Source organism: Haliotis rufescens, unplaced genomic scaffold, assembly GCF_023055435.1.
Source record: "Haliotis rufescens isolate VD_foot unplaced genomic scaffold, xgHalRufe1.0.p SCAF_249, whole genome shotgun sequence".
Taxonomy (NCBI): Eukaryota; Metazoa; Mollusca; class Gastropoda; order Lepetellida; family Haliotidae; genus Haliotis; species Haliotis rufescens.
Genome location: NW_025963945.1, coordinates 21,647 through 45,553, shown reverse-complemented (window position 1 = coordinate 45,553; position 23,907 = coordinate 21,647). Strand labels below are relative to the sequence as shown.

Below are 23,907 nucleotides of genomic sequence, written 5' to 3'. Positions count from 1 at the left end.
TAAGCTGACATAAAGTGTGTAGCATCGCTACTTCGTAAGCTGACATAAAGTGTGTACCCCTCTAAAGTGTGTTCAAGCTCTCTAACGTCCCCAAAACTTGAAATATATTATGTTTGTCGATTGATGTCATAATTTCTTCCCAAACTGTATTGCCACACACACTTTGAGTATTATAGTATGCACATCTCCGCACGTTGTAACCTACACATATCCCTACATAACAAAATTAAAATGCCTACCGATAATGACCGTGAAAAATACTTTTGAATAAATATTTTCTTCCACCTGTTTCACAAATCAGAATCGATTACTAATATTTTCCAAATTCAAGGTAGAATGTCCATTTAACTATATATATATCAGTAATTGTCGTGAGGACGATGTGTCACAGTATGTGATTCTGCCCATGTTAAGGAACCTGTCATAACACACATGCCTCGCTAACAGTACACACTGCCTTGGGTTCGAGTAGTGATGTTCAGTAACATGGATACAAACCAACCGTGTTTCAATGCAGAGATATGTTATCAGTGGAGTTGATATTTGCTCAATTTATCTGTTAGAAACTGACGCTATCGCGTCGGGTATTTTTTCTGGAGAACGATATGACGTCAAAATAGCGGTGTGTGCTTGACATCTATTGTCTTCATTTTCTCTCGGGTGGACCGTTTAGATATTGTTTACAGGACATTTACACCAGATTGAATTATTGGTCCGATTAACTTGTGAATGGTATGGTTTGTATGTATGCAAAATACGTAAGATATTAAATGAGGTCGTCCTTGATGTGTGATATTACAGTGACATGTGACCATCCTTGAGATACAACCGCAGCTCAAAAGCCATCCATTTCTCAACGATTTCAGTTACAGATTTCGAATCACTGCTCTATATCTTGAAATATAAAACACAGTAGGCTCAAAGCAAAATGCTCTGCTGGTTTCGTTTATGACAAATGCCTTACACCAGTCGGTTAAAATAGATCACGCTTAAAGAATCATTACATGATCACATGATCACATGATGACCTTGTTGCCAGAGACAATATAATAGATGGTCTCTGCCTTATTGCGTAATTGAAAGAATCATTGCGGTCAAAAGATAACAATACTTGAGAGTTACCATTAATGATCCATGTTATAAATATAGTGACTTTTTCAGCATGACAGGACGTATCGTTGCCTTGGAATTATGACGTCATTTGTGCACATAAGAATAATTTCTATGAAATTCTGTCCATACTTTTTGCGCATCCGAAATAATCGTTTCTAGGAAATTCTGTCAATAACCGTGCTTATCCCAACGTTACTGAAATAATTTAACGTATCGTTGCTATCAACCAATTCAGCATTTGTACATGTAAGAAAAATCCTTGCTATCGAATACAGACGATAGATTTCCCTGATTTTGTCCTTAACAGAAAGTCAGCTTGGCAGCAACATTTTATACATCTTGAGAAACAGAATTAATCGTTGTTATGAAATACTTGCGATATCTATGCGTGACCGGTAGTATTCTATTGTTTTTACTGTTAACAAGTGTATGTCTGGACTAGTATCCACGTTACTTTTAAACGACGTGACTGTTGAATTTGATGTGACAGTTGCGAAGGTATGTTTAAAAACCACACATGGTCAAATCCAATCATTTTAGACCAAACTTATTACAGTAGGCAAACTGAAGGACTGATTACTTAGACCGAGAAAGTAAGAGGACCTTTGTGTACGTAATACTTTTATTTTCATTTAATAGCATAGCCATTGAAAACATGAACACCAAACAGATTGGTTTCCTTAAAATACTCCGGTAGTTACCTTGATAGAAAAGTGAGATTTGATGAAAATATTGCACTCCATGCTTCATTGCACTGCTGACGACACAAATCTCACTGAGTGGTGGACTCGCAGATCACATGTTCAATCTTGTTAATAGATCTGGGTACATAGATGAAAGACACGGGAGACTAACCAATCGCCACCGAGTCTATCGCCGTGACGTCATAGTGACGTCACAGGAGTAGTTCTTATAGCAACCAGACGACACACACATCTGTCGTTCAATCTAAACTGAAACAAAATAATAAGTTACATTAATAAATACGACATATTTCTCTGTGTATAACAGTCACCTTAATAAGAAGCACTCAATGGCAAGATACATATATCAAAAATTGAGAAATCCTAAACTCCCTTCAAAAGGTGAACGGCGCGAACGCAAATAATCATGAGATATGATCCCAAATGGAAGGATTTGAACCTTTCGGGCAGTGAAACATGTCGCTATCACAGGCAACAATTCCTTGTTATAAGTGTTACAGAACGTCATTTGCCATTATACAAGTCGGTCACATCACGGATGTACAATCATACATCGCAAGACACATACAGAAGTACACCCTGGTTGAGTCTCATCAGCCATCACCGAGTTACACATCAATACTGCTCAAAAACCTGCTCCATTGGTCAAAAGACGAAAAGAAAACAAATAACACAGTCCCTACACAACAACGTCATTAAGCTTTAAGACTCTCCTCAACCTGAAGCTCTATGAGATCGACAAGGCGTAGTCTTCCTTTACTCTCGCCATTATAGATCTTCTTTATCTCCGTGTTACACGGCTTAAAAGGAATATCAATCCGCTCTACCAGAACCTTTGAGATCAAATAGTCCAGGGCGGGCATCTTCAAGCCCCCGGATGTGGCCACACCGGAAGTTGCTGTTCCACTGTCCGTCAAATCGATGTTTTCCTTTTCCTGCAATTCCTGTTTTCCAGACAAATGTCGTTTGCTGCCATCATGCGACCGCCTGAGCGAAGCTTCTCTCAGATCCGGATCTTGTATTGTCCGAACCGATTCGTTGTGGAATGTTTTGGGGCTCCGCGTCACACGAATAGACGTGTACGGGGCTCTAGGGACCAATATCGGCGAACCAGAGCTCCTCGAGATAGCCGAGAGAGAAGAAGAGTGAGAGTTCGATCTGGGTGGGACTGAAGACTTAGAGATGAGTGGAACAGTTGAGGCGAAGGAGTGCCCTACAGTCCTTGTTGTTTGCAAACAAGAGGCGCCAGTGGATATCTGCGCCGTCCTTCCTGAATTAGGCTGGGTGGATTTGCTGGCTCCTGAGAGCGAACCTGCTGTGGTTGGTTGAGGAACCACACTCCCAGTACTTGTGGATTTGAGTGTGTCGACGGATGGCTGGTGCGCCGTGGTTGGAGACGAAGGATGGCCGTGGGAGGTTGGTGTGTCTACGAAGGGTCTCCAATGTATCCTGGGTCCCTCTGCCACGTCCCTGCCGTTCCAATCTCTACAGGATCGTCCCCAAGGAGAAGATGTGTTCATGTCGCCATGCCAAGGTCGTCGTATAGGTCTGCACCCTTCTTCGATGTTTCCACAAGGTTTCCACAAGTTACCCCGCGTTGTTCCAAAGTTGCTGAGATCAAGGAACGACTGTGCACAGTGCTCGCGACTTTCATAATACTTTGACGAAAGACTGTAGTTAACACTGGGGTGATCGATATGGGTTCTGGCACAAGTCTGAAACACAGGTTTGAATTTGCTTTGAGCAACTGGAGTAATACCTTCAAACGGGACGTGTTCGGCGTTAATGTCCATCCGTTCTTCGTCGTTAGTGACCCGATTATAGTGGAAGGCCCCTTCCACTTCATTCTGCCTACACAAGTCATGCTTTGGCACAACAACGCGATCATAGCACATGTGTTGGCTTTCATACGTACTGTTTCTATCATTAAATCTCGACTTTAAAGTCATTTCACTTTGTGAATCAGAAAACATAGGGCGATCTCCATTTGATGGAGGGGGGCCATATTTCCCGCCATTATACACCGAGTTCCCGCCACCCGATCGTTGTCGGGTACCATGGTTGTTACATCCACAGTCTTTGATGAGGCACAGTGGAGAGTCCTGTCCGTGATGTTTCTCCCCAGAGAGCACCTGCCCATGGGAGGGAGACTCCACAAGCTCGCGTGGCTTCATGCTGAGATCGAGCGGCTGGTCTTCTTCCATCTCAAGCTCAAATGTCTGCATCTGAGGTTCTGTGGCCAGGAGACTACTCTTCCAGGGGGGCGACTCTTCCTCTCTCAAACCCCAGTACCCTGGCACCACCTGGAACAGAAAAAGCAAACTTTGAATGTGACTGTAATGTATTATGCAAAGGGGTATAACAAGGAAATACTTCTGGTGCATTGGACCCCCACTTTACATCCTAATTGTCAGTCATTTCTATTTGCCAATAAACAAATATTTCCAATTTCTGCGTCATATGAATCAGACCCCATATCATCCGTAAGCCATCGTAATCAGAGGCAAGAATACAAGTCAGTGACCATTGTAATCAAAGACACCTGCATGATCAGTGGCTATTGTAATCACATACACATAATACGGTCACTGATCGTTGTAATCAAAGAGACAAACACTATCACTGATCATTGTCATGTAAGACTGAATTATAACCTCTGACCTTTGTAATAAGAGACCCAGACTCAAGTATAATGACAAGCACTTATCTTGACAAAGGCTAATAGAAATGCACTTAAATCAGCTGGTATGACATGTAAAATCCAGTGTGCCTACATCAACAGGAAGACGAAGTACAACAGGAAGGCGAGATACAGCAACAGCAGGAGAAAGAGATACCCCACTGTATGTCAGTAACAGCAGGAGGAAGAGATACACCACTGTATGTCAGCAACAGCATGAGGACGAGATACACCACTGTATGTCAGCAACAGCAGGAGGAAGAGATACACCACTGTATGTCAGCAACAGCAGGAGGAAGAGATACACCACTGTATGTCAGCAACAGCATGAGGACGAGATACACCACTGTATGTCAGCAACAGCAGGAGGAAGAGATACACTACTGAATGTCAGCAACAGCATGAGGACGAGATACACCACTGTATGTCAGCAACAGCAGGAGGAAGAGATACACCACTGTATGTCAGCAACAGCATGAGGACGAGATACACCACTGTATGTCAGCAACAGCAGGAGGAAGAGATACACCACTGTATGTCAGCAACAGCATGAGGACGAGATACACCACTGTATGTCAGCAACAGCAGGAGGAAGAGATACACCACTGTATGTCAGCAACAGCAGGAGGAAGAGATACACTACTGAATGTCAGCAACAGCATGAGGACGAGATACACCACTGTATGTCAGCAACAGCAGGAGGAAGAGATACACCACTGTATGTCAGCAACAGCATGAGGACGAGATACACCACTGTATGTCAGCAACAGCAGGAGGAAGAGATACACCACTGTATGTCAGTAACAGCAGGAGGAAGAGATACACCACTGTATGTCAGCAACAGCATGAGGACGAGATACACCACTGTATGTCAGCAACAGCAGGAGGAAGAGATACACCACTGTATGTCAGCAACAGCAGGAGGAAGAGATACACCACTGTATGTCAGCAACAGCATGAGGACGAGATACACCACTGTATGTCAGCAACAGCAGGAGGAAGAGATACAACACTGTATGCCAGCAACAGCAGGAGGACGAGATACAACATTGCACGCCAACAACAGCGGGATAAAGAGATATAACAACACCGTATGCCAAGAACAGCAGGGTTAGGGACAGACAACTTTTACACTATTCGTTCGCAAGAAAAGGAGTGTGGGATAAACAACACTGCCACTGCAACAACAGAAGTGTGGGATAAATAACAAATGTCACTGCAACAACAGAAGTGTGGGATAAACAACACTGTCACTGCAACAACAGTAGTGTGGAATAATCAAGACCGTGTCACTGCAACAACAGGAGAATGGGATAAACAACACTGTCACTGCAACAACAAAGTGTGGGATAAACAACACAGCCACTGCAACAACAGGAGTGTGGAATAAACAACACTGTGACTGTAATAACAGGAGTGTTGGGATAAACAACACTGTGTCATTGCAATAACAGGAGAGTGGGATAAATAACAGAATTTAAGTCTAACGCCATCTGTGACAGTCCCAGACAAAGGACGCGTTTGACTGACCGCATAAACATTCCAAACTGTCAAACATGTTTAAGAAATGTTCGTTATCGGTACATACCAGACTGTGAGTGGCAACTCTGAATACAACAGTAGGCACTGTATGTAGCAACTGCAGTCCATGCATATATACGTGCAACAGGTTTTTGAATTACAGAATAATGTGTAGATGCGACGAACTGACAGAGACACGGTTTCACAGGCTAAAACAAATTGGTTATGTCATCAAAAAAAGATTTAACACCGAATTAGTGGTCACTCCGGAGGTTTTCAGTAAAACCAACGTTTTCGCTTCACGAGGGACGAAAGTCTGGCGCATGTTGAAGACTCCTCAGGACAAAATAGCGAGCATGAGTTCCGTCCAATATTATTGGAAAAAGATTTCACTAGGTAATTTCAAGGGATACTACAAATAAACTTAAACCCAACAATAGCAGCGTAAGTGCTGTCGAATATTCAACCCACGTAAACCTCCTAAATATATAAATGTCTACCAAAGCAGCCCACAAGCATACCTTTCTTCATCTATAACACAAACGTATATGATTTATTTCGTTCATACTTAATATTACCAGTTCAATAGAATAATAAAATCATACTTTAGATATTGCAAATTATATGCAAAATAAACATTTTAGTTGGTTTACATTGTTGAAAGTTTAAATGTGAGTAATTAATAAATGCCGATAGAGTAGAAGTAGAAAAACAAGCAAGCACATACATGTATATGTCAAGTATTTCCCAATGCAAAATACATTTCTAAAGAATCTTTAACTGAGTTGATCGGAGAGAGGAGAGTTTCGGCGTCATCTACCTCAATGTCTGATCAACAAATACATTTGCTTAATATTAATGTGAATCGTCTGTAAATGGAATGTTGCCCACACTATCTGTATACATACATTTCTAGCTACTATGTATCTGAAATCTTGTCATGGCAGTGTACGCTTTCCAGTCTCGTTCTCTTGTAATTTGACGTTTAACATTATGGTGAAATTCGTTTTTAGAATTGAGAAAACCTTTAGTTGGTGCCTATATGTGTAGGATACGAAATGCAGCTGTGAAAATAATTTTAATGGGAGTGGGGACACAACCAGATGTGTGTATTGATCACATAAACCAAACAAACATATTAAAACCAAGATATTGCACGTTAAACATGATTTATTCAGAGGATACCCGAGTAAATCATTTCAGCTGTAATATTTTAATCAAATACTTGCTGAATCATGAATAAAATGACAACATAGTTTCACAATCACGACGATTTCAAATAGAGTCATTGCAACACGCAAATTATTAAGCTTCATTTACAACGATTCGTTAATGTAAATTGAAGAAATTATCTTTTCCATCTCTATCTACTTCCCTGTGTCAGAGAATTTAATACAAACACCACAACATTCGATATTTAAATTAAATTGAATCAAATATAGTTTATGCTAATCTATAAACATGCACCAGGCGGAATAATCTATGGCAGACATTGCAAGTTTATACATGTGTGACATCAGTCTGCTCTGTCACTCCCTCAGGTAATCATGATATAGTTATTTTATACATAAACAGGATAACCGAAGGAATCAGCCAGGTTGTGAATATGCAGTTGCACGACAGACAGACGAGACAATGTGCATGGGCATACCTGTACAGCCTGTGCAGAAATCCCCGACCACATTACGCCTCCCTTACTCTGGGTCATGATGACATGCTATAACCCCTAATAGATAGCAACCTGCCTATACCGTCCCGGCCATATTCACAGACATGTCACAGAGGGGAAATAAAGCCTTGTTGCTTTAATGCTGTCTTACGTTGCTCTGATGCTTTCCTGCACGATAAAGCTTGTAGAGCATGTAATGTAGCTTGGTAATGAACATGCATTAAATATGAATTAAAAACGCCAACGCCACAGCATAGTCAGTCTCTATATACGCGGAACAGATTCCATTGGGTACAAAAGGCAAAATAGTGGTGAAAATAATAGGAATGTATGACATCACCGTTTGTGAAAAGGGTTAGCATGTCCTTCAAGAAATGCAGTTCTTCCAAGTGTCTGTACTTAAGGATATAAGGGAAGTGCTTCTGCCCCACCGACTGGATGTGGGAAGAAGGTACAGGCAGGGTGGGAGGAAAACCTTGGAAATATTGGACAATACAAAGTATTGTCTAGTGTTGGTCCTTAAAATAAAAGCTGCAAAATCATACACAATATATACAGAGTCCATTGTATCATTTCAACTACATCATAAGCATATGTGAATCAGTATCTAATAATGATACCAAGTGTTCGCCAAACGTTGGCCTCCGGGGGCAGCCGTCACAAACACATGAAAATGTACATGCCATGACAAATTTTTTTATCTTTGACGACTATTTGCTGGAGGTGTAATATTTCAACACACGTAGTTGTTCCGGTCTATCTATCTATCTATCTATCCAGGTTGCACTAGCTATAGCGCTGTATCTCTGAATCCAAGCCATCGACAATATTGAGTGTAGTGTTTTCCGTGACTCTCGGTAACAGGCCTATTCTGTTAATAGTTGTTCACCTTTATTTATATAAGCTGTAATATAAGTATAGTGGATTGTGAAGCCTTACATCCCGTTCTTCACTCATGACGCACGTGTGCCATTGCAGGGATTCCCAGTGATCCACCCCTTCTTATCAAGTGTTTCATTCACCTGACCAGGGCAAACGCCGCCATGTCACCCACGACACCCAAGGAATGTATACAATTAGGAAGTTTACAACTTTTAACATAACTTTAATACATGTAATAAATACCCGTTAAAGATACTGTTATCGACGTGGCACAACCCTAAAGCAACCTACGGTTCAGACAATTCATTTTTGGTCACGTCTCCTACATACAATTGGTTATCTTAGAATTGTATCAGCAATCTATTTTATTTCTCCGCTTATGTACACCTTGATTTCTGTCTTATCTGTATGTTTTGTTAGTTGTTTAAGGGGAAGGATATATTTTATAACTAACACTCTCCCCACAACTCGCAGGGGTATCCATATTTTGACATGTGAATTAAGAGGAGAGGATCTCTGCAAAGCATGGACTCTGCAGCCATACATAATGCCACGTTGAGAATGAATGCATTTATTTCTTGCCTGGGTGAGTAAATATTAGTTGAATTAATCTGAGTAAGACTACATCTAGCCTCTGATGAACTGGTCGCATGTTTCATGAAACTGAGCTATAATATATCATTAATTCCAAATATAGCAGTCCTCCCCTCCCCTCCGTAGTCCTATTTTTTTCGAACACATGTGAAATCTAAAGTATAGATGTAACACAGTAAACGTTGAGTGTGTTGAGGTAGTGGGCTGGACGGGTAGACATGAATGCGAATATGCGAGTATTCCTTTTGGAATTTATGATATGTTGTCCTTTGTAAAATCGACGGAAAGGAAATAATAATTTGTAACAAATAAAAGTCCGGATAAATACCGGACAATTTCACTCGAAACTATTTCCAGTGTGTGCATCTGTCTAACATTTACATACACGATCAAAATGCAATCGTACATGTCAAAATGGCAATACCAGCGTGACAAACTGAAGTTACGTAGTCCTGGTGTGGTCGCCAAGTGTATTGACATTATTGATATATAATAAACCTGAATATTTGATAGTTCGTGTGGCCGAGGTGTTAACTTGCTGTGGGTTGTTGGGACACGAAGGTGCACAAGCACTCATTGTGAGTCGCTATAATTGTAATTCCATGCATATATTAACACTCAATAGTAATCCCAAACATGGGATTTTGGCTATATAGTCCTCTTTTTAGTATGGAATAACACTTTATTATCCCGAAGGAAATTTGGATTACACTAGCACAAGGTCTCAGCCTATTGATAAACACACATTAAATGAACACGAACATCACAATCGTAATTAACATTAAATGTGGCACTGGCGAGTAAATGCTTAACGATTGTTTATCACAAAACTTATTCTAAAACCTGATACCAGCTGGTATGAATGAATTCCGGCCCTGTTTGTTCTCAACATCGGGAATCGCAGTCGGTAGTCACAAGGAAGAAGTTGATACTCCGAATGAAATACATGCGAAACTATCGCTTGATATTTTATTTGCTTATTTAAGTATTTGCTTCTCGTAAATACTGCCGATGTCCTCTAGAGACGCCAATGATTTTACTCGCCGTGGTACAGATTTTGATGAGTTTGTTTTAGTTGGGACTGGCCGGTTTCCGAACCAGCTAGTGAAGTTACAATTCAGATCACTTAAAATAAATGTTTTATAAAACATGGACATGATGGTCGGGTCAATTTGAAAATGTCTTTAACATGCCTTCATTCTTAACACAAAGTCTTTCACGTTTGATTTTATAACAATACAATACAATTCGTTTAACATTTTTCCCAATGTTGTTCCAATGACAGCAAACTAACAATTGTCACTTCAATACCTTCAATAAATTAAACATCATCTAATACACCCAGCTAATGCCCGGGTCTCCATTACACCTTAATACTCCTACAATACATTATAATTCGCTTAATCCTTTAAGTAAACTAAACGGATAAACTTCCTATAGCAATTTTCGTTTTCTTTCTTGTCCACCACAAAATGTAAATTGCTGTAATTGCGAATTATGTTCCGAGCGTTTTGTTTTTGTAAAATGTTTTAAGGATACAACCCAGTTTGCTTAGAATATATTCCACTTTTACCTAAATGTACAGAAAAATAACCTCAACCCCTGTAATATAATCAACGTCTACTGAATGTACCTGATGTACATGTGATATAAAAACACTTAAACCTTGCTGATATTAAGAAAACAACATTTAGGAAATTTGTATATTAAATATGAGTTATACACATACGCATACGCATACGCATACACATACGCATACACATACGCATACGCATACGCATACCCATACGCATTTGCATCCACATCCACAGTTACCTCAGGCTAATTCCGCTGGCGATAGCCAATATCAGAATTGAATTCTATGTTAAACAATATTCAGCATGTCTACCTGACCGACTTGGTAAGATAAAGCATAGAGTCTGTCTAGTGAACAGTTACAATGACCTTTCAAACGACTGGAAACGTCTCGAGACAGACGAAAAGCGGCTTTGTTATCTATTCAGACGAGATAGAGAGTATAAGTCGATCGTTTTTTTCATGTCCCATTTTCACGCAGGTTTAGGTCAAATCGCCCTGCACAACAGGCCTATGGAAACCCTCAGCTAAAGAGCTCTCCGAGCGACAAACTCAAATCAGTCTTACAAAGGGTGAGAAACATATGGCTTTCTGTGTTTTCAGTGTAGAAAATGTCCACACTACTTCATTTCCACTTTTGCTTTTTTTGCAGTGTGTGTGTGTGTGTGTGTGTGTGTGTGTGTGTGTGTGTGTGTGAGGGGGGGGGGGGGGGGGGGGGTGCACTGTCAACGCGTTTAAGTATGTGCATGTGATGAAGCATATTACACGCATACAATTTTATTTGTTAATGTGATACTAGTATTTGGTGTGATACAGAAAACAGTTTGTGTAGTGTAGGCTTATCAAGTACATGACGCCCGACAGTTTAATAGGCCGTATACAATTTCATGCTGTGTATTAGTCACTATGTCAGAAATTAATGTGAAGTTTGACATTTCCCCTGTAGTTTCTCAATCTACATGCAGAATGATATGTTTGAAACTAATTCCGGATGCATCGAGACACAGAAGGCTACATGTTTGGGCCGAAGAACTGTATAGTTTGGGATGATGGGTGTGCATGCAGAGCGAGATTGATTGATGCGATATACGACCACGTCGTTCCGAGGGGTTTCTACAGTTCGACTTAAATGGTTTTTTATTCGAAGAGCGAGTTGGGTTTTACGACGTTTTTAGAAATATTGCCCAAAAAGGGGCCACGTTTACCTGAGAAGATTATCGAACCCGGGCCTTCGACTTGACGAACAAGCGTTTCAACCACTAGACTACCTTTCATTCGATGAACTTGTTCATGGTTATTTAAAACATGTAACTGATCCTGTGAGATAGTTTCAATGAATTAAAAGATGTCAAAGTTTTACGGGTTTTCATGCTTACGTATGACACTGGGTGAACAAGGGTGTACTGCCGCGGATCAACTACCTACAAGAAACAGTGAGCATTGATCGTACTCATTCTGAAACAACGGTAAAGTGCAAGAATATGTGCAGCTGGACTTCATTTGTTTGTTTGTTCGTTGTTTAACGCCGCGTTCAGCAATATTCCAGCTATATGTAGGCGGTCTGTAAATAATCGAGTCTAGACCAGACAATCCAGTGATTGATATCATGAGCATCGATCGACGCAATTGGGATACGATGACGTGCGTCAACCAAGTCAGCGAGCCTGACCACCCGATCCCGTTGGACGCCTCTTACGACAAGCATAGTCGCCTTTTACGGCAAGCAAGGGTTGCTGAAGACCTATTCTACCCCGGATCTTCACAGGTCTGGTGGAATTCAAATGCAGTGGGTATCACACGTCATGTGTTGATAAAATCGCACTGAGTCGTTGGAATATGTACAAAAACAAATATGGACCACTGATGTGTATTTAGGTGAAAAATGCTATAAAAATATAATTTGAATCGTATCAATAATGATGTTTATGTGGACAGGTGAAGTTGCTTGTCATCTGTCATCAGATCAAATGTCCAATTACCAACACCCTGAAACAGTGGGACTAGTTATAGCATCACAATGGAACATTATCGCCATGGAAGTCTACCAAATACAACATTAAAATTCCTGGCGTTTTAGAAAGCGTCAGAAGCGAGATATCCTTGGTAATCTACACCTACTGTAGCCATGTCTTGTGTGTTGCTGCCAAAGCTGAGTACCGGTAACCTGGTGACCCCGTTCAAGAATAACTATTCAAGATTCAGCTACCTTCATTGATAAGTACATGTTCATAAAATTATCCTAAGGCTTCCCAATATTGTTGTAGATTATCTTCTCCTCGGGATACTGTTATGTTCAATAAAGGTGCATAAAAGTTCAAATGCTAGCAACAGACGTCCGCCGCTCACCGGAATAGCATCAGTGTATTATCACACTCTTTCTGACGACACAGTCGTTGCAGAGATGTCATCAATTACTTAAGCCTTCGCATATGCACTGCAAGTACTGCAAGAAGTCACTGTCCAACTCTATACGTATACACGGACAAGCATGCAGGTCTCGCCCCATGAACACAACGTTTGGAGTATATACGTAATCCTTCATCAAGTGGATATATGCCATGAAGCAAAGAGCATATATATGTACCTGTAAGAACAACGAAAGTAATAAGATAACAAAGGTTTCCACCATTATCACCCATCAGCGCTAATTAACTGAAGATCCGGGGTAGAATAGGTCTTCATCAACCCATGCTTACCGTAAAAGGCGACTATGCTTGTCGTAAAAGGCGACTAACGGGATCGGGTGGTCAGGCTCGCTGTCTTGGTTGATACATCCCAATTGCGTGGATCGATGCTCATGATATAAATCACTGGATTGTCTGGTCCAGACTCGATTATTTACAGACCGCCGTCATATAGCTGGAATATTGCTGAGTGCCGCGTTAAACAACAAACAAACCAAACCAATCTTACAGGTAGATACATACGTGCGTGCGTGCGTGCGTGCGTGCGTGCGTGCGTGCGTGCGTGCGTGCGTACGTACGTACGTACGTGTGTTCTCTACTTCATACGTATGTTCTCTACTTCATAGTAGTAAGTATATACTCCTCAACGTTGTGTTCCTCAACGTAAAGAAGTTCAAATCCATAAATCCCTTATGTTGTAAAGAAGCACTACATTCATATATCATTTATTGAGGTATAAACGAAAACCCCCCGTGTGCACACAGTAAAACTGCAAGGACATGCGGGAGTTGATATAATTCCTATCCAAATTTAGAGACTCTATTTTTTCGCCCATGTATGCGGGGGCATATCGCGTCATGCTAAAAGAACTAGAAAAAAACGCACATCTGCATTCATTCATTATTAACATAGTCAAGATAACAGGCATGTATATCAAAAAAAATTATCTTTACATACTATATTTTAAGGATATACCATGTCAATAATTTAGTCATAATTTTTGATTAACCGACTGTCTGACCTCACATATAAAAGTCATACATACCTACTAGAGGGACGTGTAGTCAGAGAGAGTCTACCTACACATATAAATACACGCAGATCTACTAAATGTACAGAATTACGCACATATACATCCTTACAGAACTACTGGATAGAAAAACGGATTCTCTTCACATAGATATAGCAATACAGAGCTACGAGATAGATGTGCAAGGGAATCTATCCCCCCACACATAAGTCCTTAGAGAACAACTGGATAGATACACAGGCAATCTATCCCCCCACACATAAGTCCTCAGAGAACAACTGGATAGATATGCAGGCAATCTATCCCCCCACACATAAGTCCTTAGAGAACAACTGGATAGATACACAGGCAATCTATCCCCCCACACATAAGTCCTCAGATAACAATTGGATAGATATGCAGGGAATCTACCCACAAATGTATAAGTCCTTACAAAACTACGAGAAAGACGGGTGAGAATCTACTCCCACACATATAAACACAAACAGAACTACCAGACAGATGCGTAAGAATCTATATGTAGCATTTAAAGAAATACAGGTGAGGTGAGGTGAAATTGGGTTTAACGTCGCGTTCAAGATAATTACCCTTATATAGCGACGTGCATGCACGTGTGAGTGCGTGCGTGCGTGCGTGCGTGCGTGCGTGCGTGCGTGCGTGCTAGATCACTGAGATACCATGCCGCAGTTTAACATAAATACCCCACTCAGACACAGTATACTGTCTCCAAGCCGATCAGTTCTTGTTTTAGTCCATAAATGCTGAGCACCTTGCAGAGTAAGAACAAGCACAATCTTTTAACGTCTCGTGGTATGACGCGGCCGAGGATCGAAGCCCGACTTTCAGCTCTAGAGGCAGACGCTCTACCACTACACGCAACACGGAGCCGGTCTTTTTCATACACACAAAACTGCCAGATAGATGTGTAGTGATCTACCCGCAGACATATAAACACATACCAAGCTACCAGAAGAGGTGTAGAGAATATACTTGTACGCATATAAACACATACAAAACTACCAGAATATGTGTAGAGAATCTAATTGTAGGCATATAAACACATACAAAACTACCAGATGTGTAGAGAATATACCTGTACGCATATAAACACATACAAAACTACCAGAATATGTGTAGAGAATATACCTGTACGCATATAAACACATACCAAACTACCAGAATATGTGTAGAGAATATACCTGTACCCATATAAACACACACAAAACTACCAGAAGATGTGTAGAGAATATACCTGTACGCATATAAACACATACAAAACTACCAGAAGATGTGTAGAGAATATACCTGTACCCATATAAACACATACCAAACTACCCGATGTGTAGAGAATATACCTGTACCCATATAAACACATACAAAACTACCAGAAGATGTGTAGAGAATATACCTGTACGCATATAAACACATACCAAACTACCAGATGTGAAGAGAATATACCTGTACCCATATAAACACATACAAAACTACCAGAAGATGTATAGTGATCTACCTGTACGCATATAAACACATAGCAAACTACCAGAATATGTGTAGAGAATATACCTGTACGCATATAAACACATACCAAACTACCAGAAGATGTGTAGAGAATATACCTGTACCCATATAAACACACACAAAACTACCAGAAGATGTGTAGAGAATATACCTGTACGCATATAAACACATACAAAACTACCAGAAGATGTGTAGAGAATATACCTGTACGCATATAAACACATACCAAACTACCCGATGTGTAGAGAATATACCTGTACCCATATAAACACATACAAAACTACCAGAAGATGTGTAGAGAATATACCTGTACGCATATAAACACATACCAAACTACCAGATGTGAAGAGAATATACCTGTACCCATATAAACACATACAAAACTACCAGAAGATGTATAGTGATCTACCTGTACGCATATAAACACATAGCAAACTACCAGAATATGTGTAGAGAATATACCTGTACGCATATAAACACATAGCAAACTACCAGAAGAGGTGTATAGAATATACCTGTACGCATATGAATACATACAAAACTACCAGAATATGTGTAGAGAATATACCTGTACGCATATAAACACATACAAAACTACCAGAATATGTGTAGAGAATATACCTGTACGCATATAAACACATACCAAACTACCAGAATATGTGTAGAGAATATACCTGTACGCATATAAACACATACAAAACTACCAGAATATGTGTAGAGAATATACCTGTACGCATATAAATACATACAAAACTACCAGAATATGTGTAGAGAATATACCTGTACGCATATAAATACATACAAAACTACCAGAAGATGTATAGTGATCTACCTGTACGCATATAAACACATACCAAACTACCAGAATATGTGTAGAGAATATACCTGTACGCATATAAACACATACCAAACTACCAGAATATGTGTAGAGAATATACCTGTACGCATATGAATACATACAAAACTACCAGAATATGTGTAGAGAATATACCTGTACGCATATAAACACATACAAAACTACCAGAAGAGGTGTAGAGAATATACCTGTACGCATATAAACACATAGCAAACTACCAGAATATGTGTAGAGAATATACCTGTACGCATATAAACACATACCAAACTACCAGAAGATGTGTAGAGAATATACCTGTACGCATATAAATACATACAAAACTACCAGAAGAGGTGTAGAGAATCTAACTGTAGACTTATAAACACATAGCAAACTACCAGAATATGTGTAGAGAATATATCTGTACAAATATAAACACATAGCAAACTACCAGAAGATGTGTAGAGAATATATATGTACGCATATAAACACATACAAAACTACCAGAAGAGGTGTAGAGAATATACCTGTACGCATATGAATACATACAAAACTACCAGAATATGTGTAGAGAATTTACCTGTACGCATATAAACACATACAAAACTACCAGAATATGTGTAGAGAATATACCTGTACGCATATAAACACATACCAAACTACCAGAAGATGTGTAGAGAATATACCTGTACGCATATGAATATATACAAAACTACCAGAATATGTGTAGAGAATATACCTGTACGCATATAAATACATACAAAACTACCAGAATATGTGTAGAGAATATACCTGTACGCATATAAACACATACCAAACTACCAGGTGTGCAGATAATATACCTGTACGCATATAAACACATACCAAACTACCAGAAGATGTGTAGAGAATATACATGTACGCATATAAATACATACAAAACTACCAGAACAGGTGTAGAGAATCTAATTGTAGGCATATAAACACATACCAAACTACCAGAATATGTGTAGAGAATATATCTGTACAAATATAAACACATAGCAAACTACCAGAAGATGTGTAGAGAATATATATGTACCCATATAAACACATAGCAAACTACCAGAATATGTGTAGAGAATATACCTGTACGCATATAAACACATACAAAACTACCAGAGTTTGTGTAGAGAATATACCTGTACGCATATAAACACATACCAAACTACCAGAATATGTGTAGAGAATATACCTGTACGCATATGAACACATACCAAACTACCAGAAGATGTGTAGAGAATATTCCTGTACGCATATAAACACATAGCAAACTACCAGAATATGTGTAGAGAATATACCTGTACGCATATAAACACATAACAAACTACCAGAATATGTGTAGAGAATATACCTGTACGCATATAACACATACCAAACTACCAGAAGATGTGTAGAAAATATACCTGTACGCATATAAATACATACAAAACTACCAGAAGAGGTGTAGAGAATCTAATTGTAGGCATATAAACACATACCAAACTACCAGATGTGTAGAGAATATATCTGTACAAGTATAAAAACATACATAACCTCTTGATAGATATGTAGAGAATATACCAACACACTTGTAGACACATCAAAAACTACTAGAGAGATGTGCAGACTCTACATACAATCATATAAACACATACATTCACACACACACACACACACACACACACACACACACACACACACACACACACACACACACACACACACACACACAGAACAAGTAGATAGACGTACACTCAATGAGTCCCTCTGTACACATGTAAATGGAAGCAGTATTGCAAGATGTAAGTGCCAGACGGACACGCTGAGTCGGACTGCAACAGACATATATACGTGCAGACAACCAAGAAGATTCCAAGAAGAAATGACCTACATTTCGTTACATGCAATGAATGATCCTTCGGCAACCACTTGTAACCCTCGCTATCATGCGCCGAAACACAAGTCGGAGAACTACACTGGCCTCTAAAATCGGCAATGTGAGGTATTGTTGCCGACCCAGGTCACCACGACCCCAGTCCACATCCAGTAAAACAAATCACGCGAGAACACGCATAACGATGAATAAAACTATCTGCCGCAGAGCGTTATACAGTAACAGCTGCCTCAGTTACAACACACGCATACTTCCTTGTCTGTGGCATACAGAATAAATACATTAGTTTATAGGGCTTTAACAGTGCAATACGTCCATCGATGACCCGCGCTTTGAGGTACCTAGCAACACAGTCGTAAGGAGAAAACGGAAATATTTTATTCGCGTTAAGTTTAGTACATATGTAGACAAAATCAGTGCTGATTCAATCACTACTGAATGGATTTTTCAAAGCGTTACACCAATTGGCAAAACTATATTTTTTAAACTTGTAACTATATTAGCATTCAAGGACAGTATTGAAACATTAATTAAAAAAATATCAGCACACGCTGAAGTATTTATTAACGAAACTATTCATTTATGAAACTGACGTATAGGAATATACACTTGGAAATTGGATTTGACCCAAACTTACAAATGTAATCAAAACGTACGTTACTGGCCGAAACACAGCAAAAGGTAAGGTCCAAGAACACAACGATGATACCGGGATCAACTACGTCACCATCGAATAACCATTCTTGTTTGTTTCATATTTAGCGACCATCAAACATGGGTGTATGCTTTCTTTTTCCTGGTTGCTTATATCATGTACAACTTGCATTATGTACACAATACTAAATCAGTATCTTAAAATGTAATAAACAACGTTGAGAAATAATGACTTTAATACACGAGCAACCGTTTTTCCACACGCTAAAATTGTTACCAACCAAACTATCAAGTTATGACTGCGAATTATTTCAACGTTAACGTAATATTACGGACACACGAGAAGTTAATAACAAAGTATAACAAAATATTCCTCGAATATCATTTAGCTATTTCTTTGTGTAAAAAAATAACCTAAAATGTCCAATACGACAAACGATCACCATAAATATTTAATTATCAATTGTTCTACCAATGCGATTGGTATCATATATTATAATGTTAAAATAAATCCATCGTACCCTCTGCCTCCTAAATCCTCCATACGGTTCTCTGATCCACCTGATTCCCTCCCTTCTTCTCCAACCCTCCAGCTGGTCCCGAGGGTACTGCAGCATGGCCCTTGGTGGTGCGAAGCCTCTAAGAATGAAAGTATTGCCCGAATGTTGATCCGTGTTGTCACAGCGCGTGTGCACAGAGCGTCTGACTGATCTGAACTGACGCATGCCTATATACCATCGTACCTTGCTACCAACAGGTAATGTCAACTTGAGTTATTGATTTCACATTCACGCTCACATACCTATCAAGTACTGTCACTGCACTATTACAATGTCGCTATCAAAAAATATTCGGGAGGCCTGGCCCCGAATTAATTAATCTTACACCTCAACATTTGCATTGCAAACAATGCAAAAAGAGCCGCTTCCTACAACAGCAAAACGTGAAGCTGTGCGGGAAACCATCACTTTATTAAAAACACAACTTTTGAGATTTGCGACACTGTCACTAATTGCATGCCTACATGCACATCATGTCCACGCAAGCGCCAACCTGGAATGCATTTAAAGCATGGGTGTTTAATGCATGGGTGATGACACAGGTAGGATACGTCATGAATCAATGCCCCTATGAAGGATGCTGTGCAGCTGAAGAGTTCTACAGTTTACGCCCTGTCGTTTCTGAAATTTGTCAAGTTAGAATCGATGTTTTAATTGCAACTGTGTTAATTTCATAGATGAGTTACACTACAATTGTCAAACCTTTGATATTGCAGCAGTTGCATTGGTGCATTTCAGTTTGAAGTAAAGCTGGTGATATACTGTAAGGACCTTATTGTTGAGTTGGCTGTGGGTCATAATGACATAAATAGAAATTACATTTATATTCTGTATTGTGTGTAGGATGTCGGTCGTGTTTGATACGGTCTCACATTCTTTCACAGTCTCACATTTCCTTCCTACTCTGATAAAGTCGTTTCAATGCGACCACTCAAATCCTACAAAATTGACTTCTGACCGTACATTTTTGTATATTCATAGATCATTTCGATCTTGTGAATACGTCGGTAATTTGTGATTTCGAAGTATTTTCTCACGAATGTTCTTTCCTGCCAGGGCACAGATTTGGCATCACGATGTGGATTAGTTAGAGCGATACTGTGTCTAGTTTCTATTCAAGGTTATGGCAATAGACAATGCAGGTTGACGACACGGATGTGGAGTCAGCAACCGCTATTGAGGTTACTTGTGATGTCAATGTTACTCAGTCGTACGAATGTGCTTCACTCGCAGTAAATATTCACACGTATATTTCAGGATAAACCCCCGGCCAGGGAGCATGGCACGTGACCTTTAACACATCCACCCTTACGTTCGAAACCAATTATTGTTTTTCAAAATATTTGTTTTACCAACCATGAGTTGTTTTCTCTCCACAGGGAACGACTTATCTTTATTCTCATAGACAACGAGTATTGGTTGTAGTAACAGAATGATGCCATAAGCATTAACAATAATGCAGGCAGCTGACCTGCAACATCTGACTGCCTCAAACGTAAGACATGAAACCTCCGTCGATCACGGCCCCGTATGTCTGTCCGTAAATAGCCCATTTCCAGCTCAGACTCTCCATGTCTCTCAGCGTTACGATGTCGTGAGAGTATTGATCCTCACCACTCCAACTAACTGGCCGACTTCTAGTATCGCATCATGTCTATACATAGAATCGAAGACAGCCTTGAATATTCATCATTCGCTGTGAACGCGTGCGCAGTGAGCGCCCGATGGTTCAATGACCCCGACAGACTAGGTCGGAGTGCCCAGATGAATTAAAGTGAATGTGAGGCCCTATCGATCTCCTGCTGGCTCCTTCTGACGTTTATGTAAGCCGGTGGGGTTTACTAACAATATGATCATGTCATTTAACAAGCACTAAACATGATCATGGTACATTTGACATCGTGATGTGGACAGGGAGCGCAAATGCGACTGGGAATGATACTTCAATGTTGGCTGTATGACACTCGTGAGAACGACATATTGGGCCACTGCAACGTGTGCTCAGTACTTTCCATCTGGGATAGCTGCCAACAGGCCACATTTATGTAGTGTAGAATGTATACTTCCGACACAACACCATCATTAACTACTGCGAAGCGTAATGCTCGTTGGGGCACGGGTGACCCAGTCGTCTAAGGCGCCGAAATTAGCTGTGCAGGGTTGCGACCCTTGGGTACTCCAGAAACTTTTGATAGTGGGTTCAAATCCCGGTTCGTCACGATTGTTTCAAGGTTTGTCAGCACCATTCCCGTGCTCGCGGGTTTCACCGAAAGTGGTAAATGTCTGAGACCTGCATCACTTCGGGCTTCCCTCCCACCCAAGACTGACGCGCCGTGGTATAAATGGAATAAGCGGTGTCAAACCAAACTCAATCACTCAATGTTTGTGAGCTGTAGCTCTACCATACAGTGTCGTGCAGGGTTTTACTGGGCGCAAAATAAAGCATCATATATACATAAAACCTAAGAATGAACGCCAATAACAACGTCCAAGTCAGATTTTCATCACTCATCACTACATTTCGATTAAAAAAATAAGAACAAGTAGAGGGCACACCCAAACCTGAATTATTGTATTTACTGTTGATACACTGCTCACCATCTTTAGCTAGCGTCCCCATGTATGTATTACCGAGCGTCCCCAGGACTTGTACATGATTAGACCAAGGTAAATCCCTGGTCGCGGTTGAATCAGTGACGGAGTTGATGTGATATGGACTGTCATGGTGTATTTTGTAACATGCGAATCTAAACCTTGGACTGGTAACAAGGTGACCTCACGCCAACTTTAGTACAGTAAACTACGGTTATAACGAAGTCAAAGGGACCTCTAACTTTAGTTCGTAATAACCGTAGTTCGTTATAAGCATAAAATTATATTAAGCATATATGTAACTAATGGCCGGGACTAAAAAATAAGTTTGTTATATCGGTCAGTTCGTTATAAGCGTGTTCGTTATAAACATGGTTTACTGTAATATCAACGCAATATCACAGCGGAGACACTAGAAATTGATTTCACAAATTATATCAGGTGGGGAGACCCGTGACGGTTAGAAATGGTCTTCAGCAACCCATGCTAGTCGCAAGAGGCGACTAACGGGTTTGGGTGGTCAGGTTTGTTGACTTCGATGCGATGAAAAATAACACCACAGCTGGGACCGGTGGCGTCATGTCAACCCGTGACACAATGAGTCATACAATACATAAATGTAATTCGTTTCAATTAATTTTAGCACTTCATTAAAACCTTTTAAAATCCTTTGTTTTCTTTGTTTGTTGTTTAACGCCACACTCACCAATATTCCAGGTATATGAAGGCGGTCTGTATATTATCGAGTCTGGACCAGACAATCTAGTGATTGACATCATGAGCATCGATCTACACAATTGGGAAACGATGACATGCATCATCAAAGTCAGCGAGCCTGTCCACCGGATCTTGTTGGTCGCATCTTACGACAAGCATAGTCGCCTTTTACGACAAGCTTGGCTCAGGCAAATCAGCGATTGACATCATAAGCATCGATCCACGCTACTGGATTACGATGACATGTATCAACCAAGTAGCGAGCCTGTTTACCCGATCCTGCCAGTCACCTCTTGCGACAAGCATAGTCACCATTTACGGCAAGCATGGGTTGCTTGAAACCTATTCTAACCCGGATCTTTACGACTTTTTAAAATCCTTTGAAATGAGACCACGCATTTTTCATAAATACATTTTACGTGTTTGTACAAAGAAAATTCGGGTATGGATTGAAATTATGAGCATGCGTGTATAGTGTATTCTTAACCATAATCATAGAAGCATATTTCATAAATGTAAGAAATTTATAAGGTTTCAATACAATAGTTGAATATAGACTATTATTATCAAAAAACATTAGATGAAGAACATATATAAAATTAAACACAGCAAGTTTTAAGTCAGTTAGGATCGTTTGACATTAAATTACAAATAACAATTTCTTGTGCTTGTTAGTTTATATTTTTTTTATAGAAGCTCGACGTGGTAATTTACAATGACATTTACCAGCGATTGTAGTTGTGACTGTTTATAAATACTAGTAATTGGAACTAATGTGATGGACTTGAAATCAAAACGCATCGGTGCTAAAATCGACAAAAATCCGTCGAATTCCGGATTAACAAGGTTTGACTGTATTCCTATTCAGGCCCAAGCGTCCTTGGTTACAGGTCACCGTAGCCTACCTTCTGACAATGGCTGTGAATTCCATATTACATTAACAGATTATTGATTTTCTTTATGT

The 23,907-nt window shown here is 39.9% G+C and overlaps 1 protein-coding gene across 4 annotated transcripts; it reads right to left on the bottom strand.

The window, feature by feature from the left end:
• Window positions 1–1,717: 1,717 nt before the first annotated feature.
• LOC125383591 lies at window positions 1,718–19,858 on the bottom strand. 4 transcript variants are annotated; one of them, XM_048402165.1, is made up of 2 exons: window positions 19,596–19,858; window positions 1,718–4,120 (listed from the first exon to the last, which is right to left on the bottom strand). In XM_048402165.1, the coding sequence occupies exons 1-2, from the start codon at window positions 19,797–19,799 to the stop codon at window positions 2,513–2,515; spliced, it is 1,812 nt and encodes a 603-aa protein (XP_048258122.1). In that variant the 5' UTR covers window positions 19,800–19,858; the 3' UTR covers window positions 1,718–2,512. The 4 variants fall into 4 exon arrangements, with proteins under 4 accessions (XP_048258122.1, XP_048258125.1, XP_048258123.1 ...); XM_048402168.1 differs by lacking the exon at window positions 19,596–19,858 and adding an exon at window positions 18,418–18,566; XM_048402166.1 differs by lacking the exon at window positions 19,596–19,858 and adding an exon at window positions 18,279–18,398.
• Window positions 19,859–23,907: the final 4,049 nt, after the last annotated feature.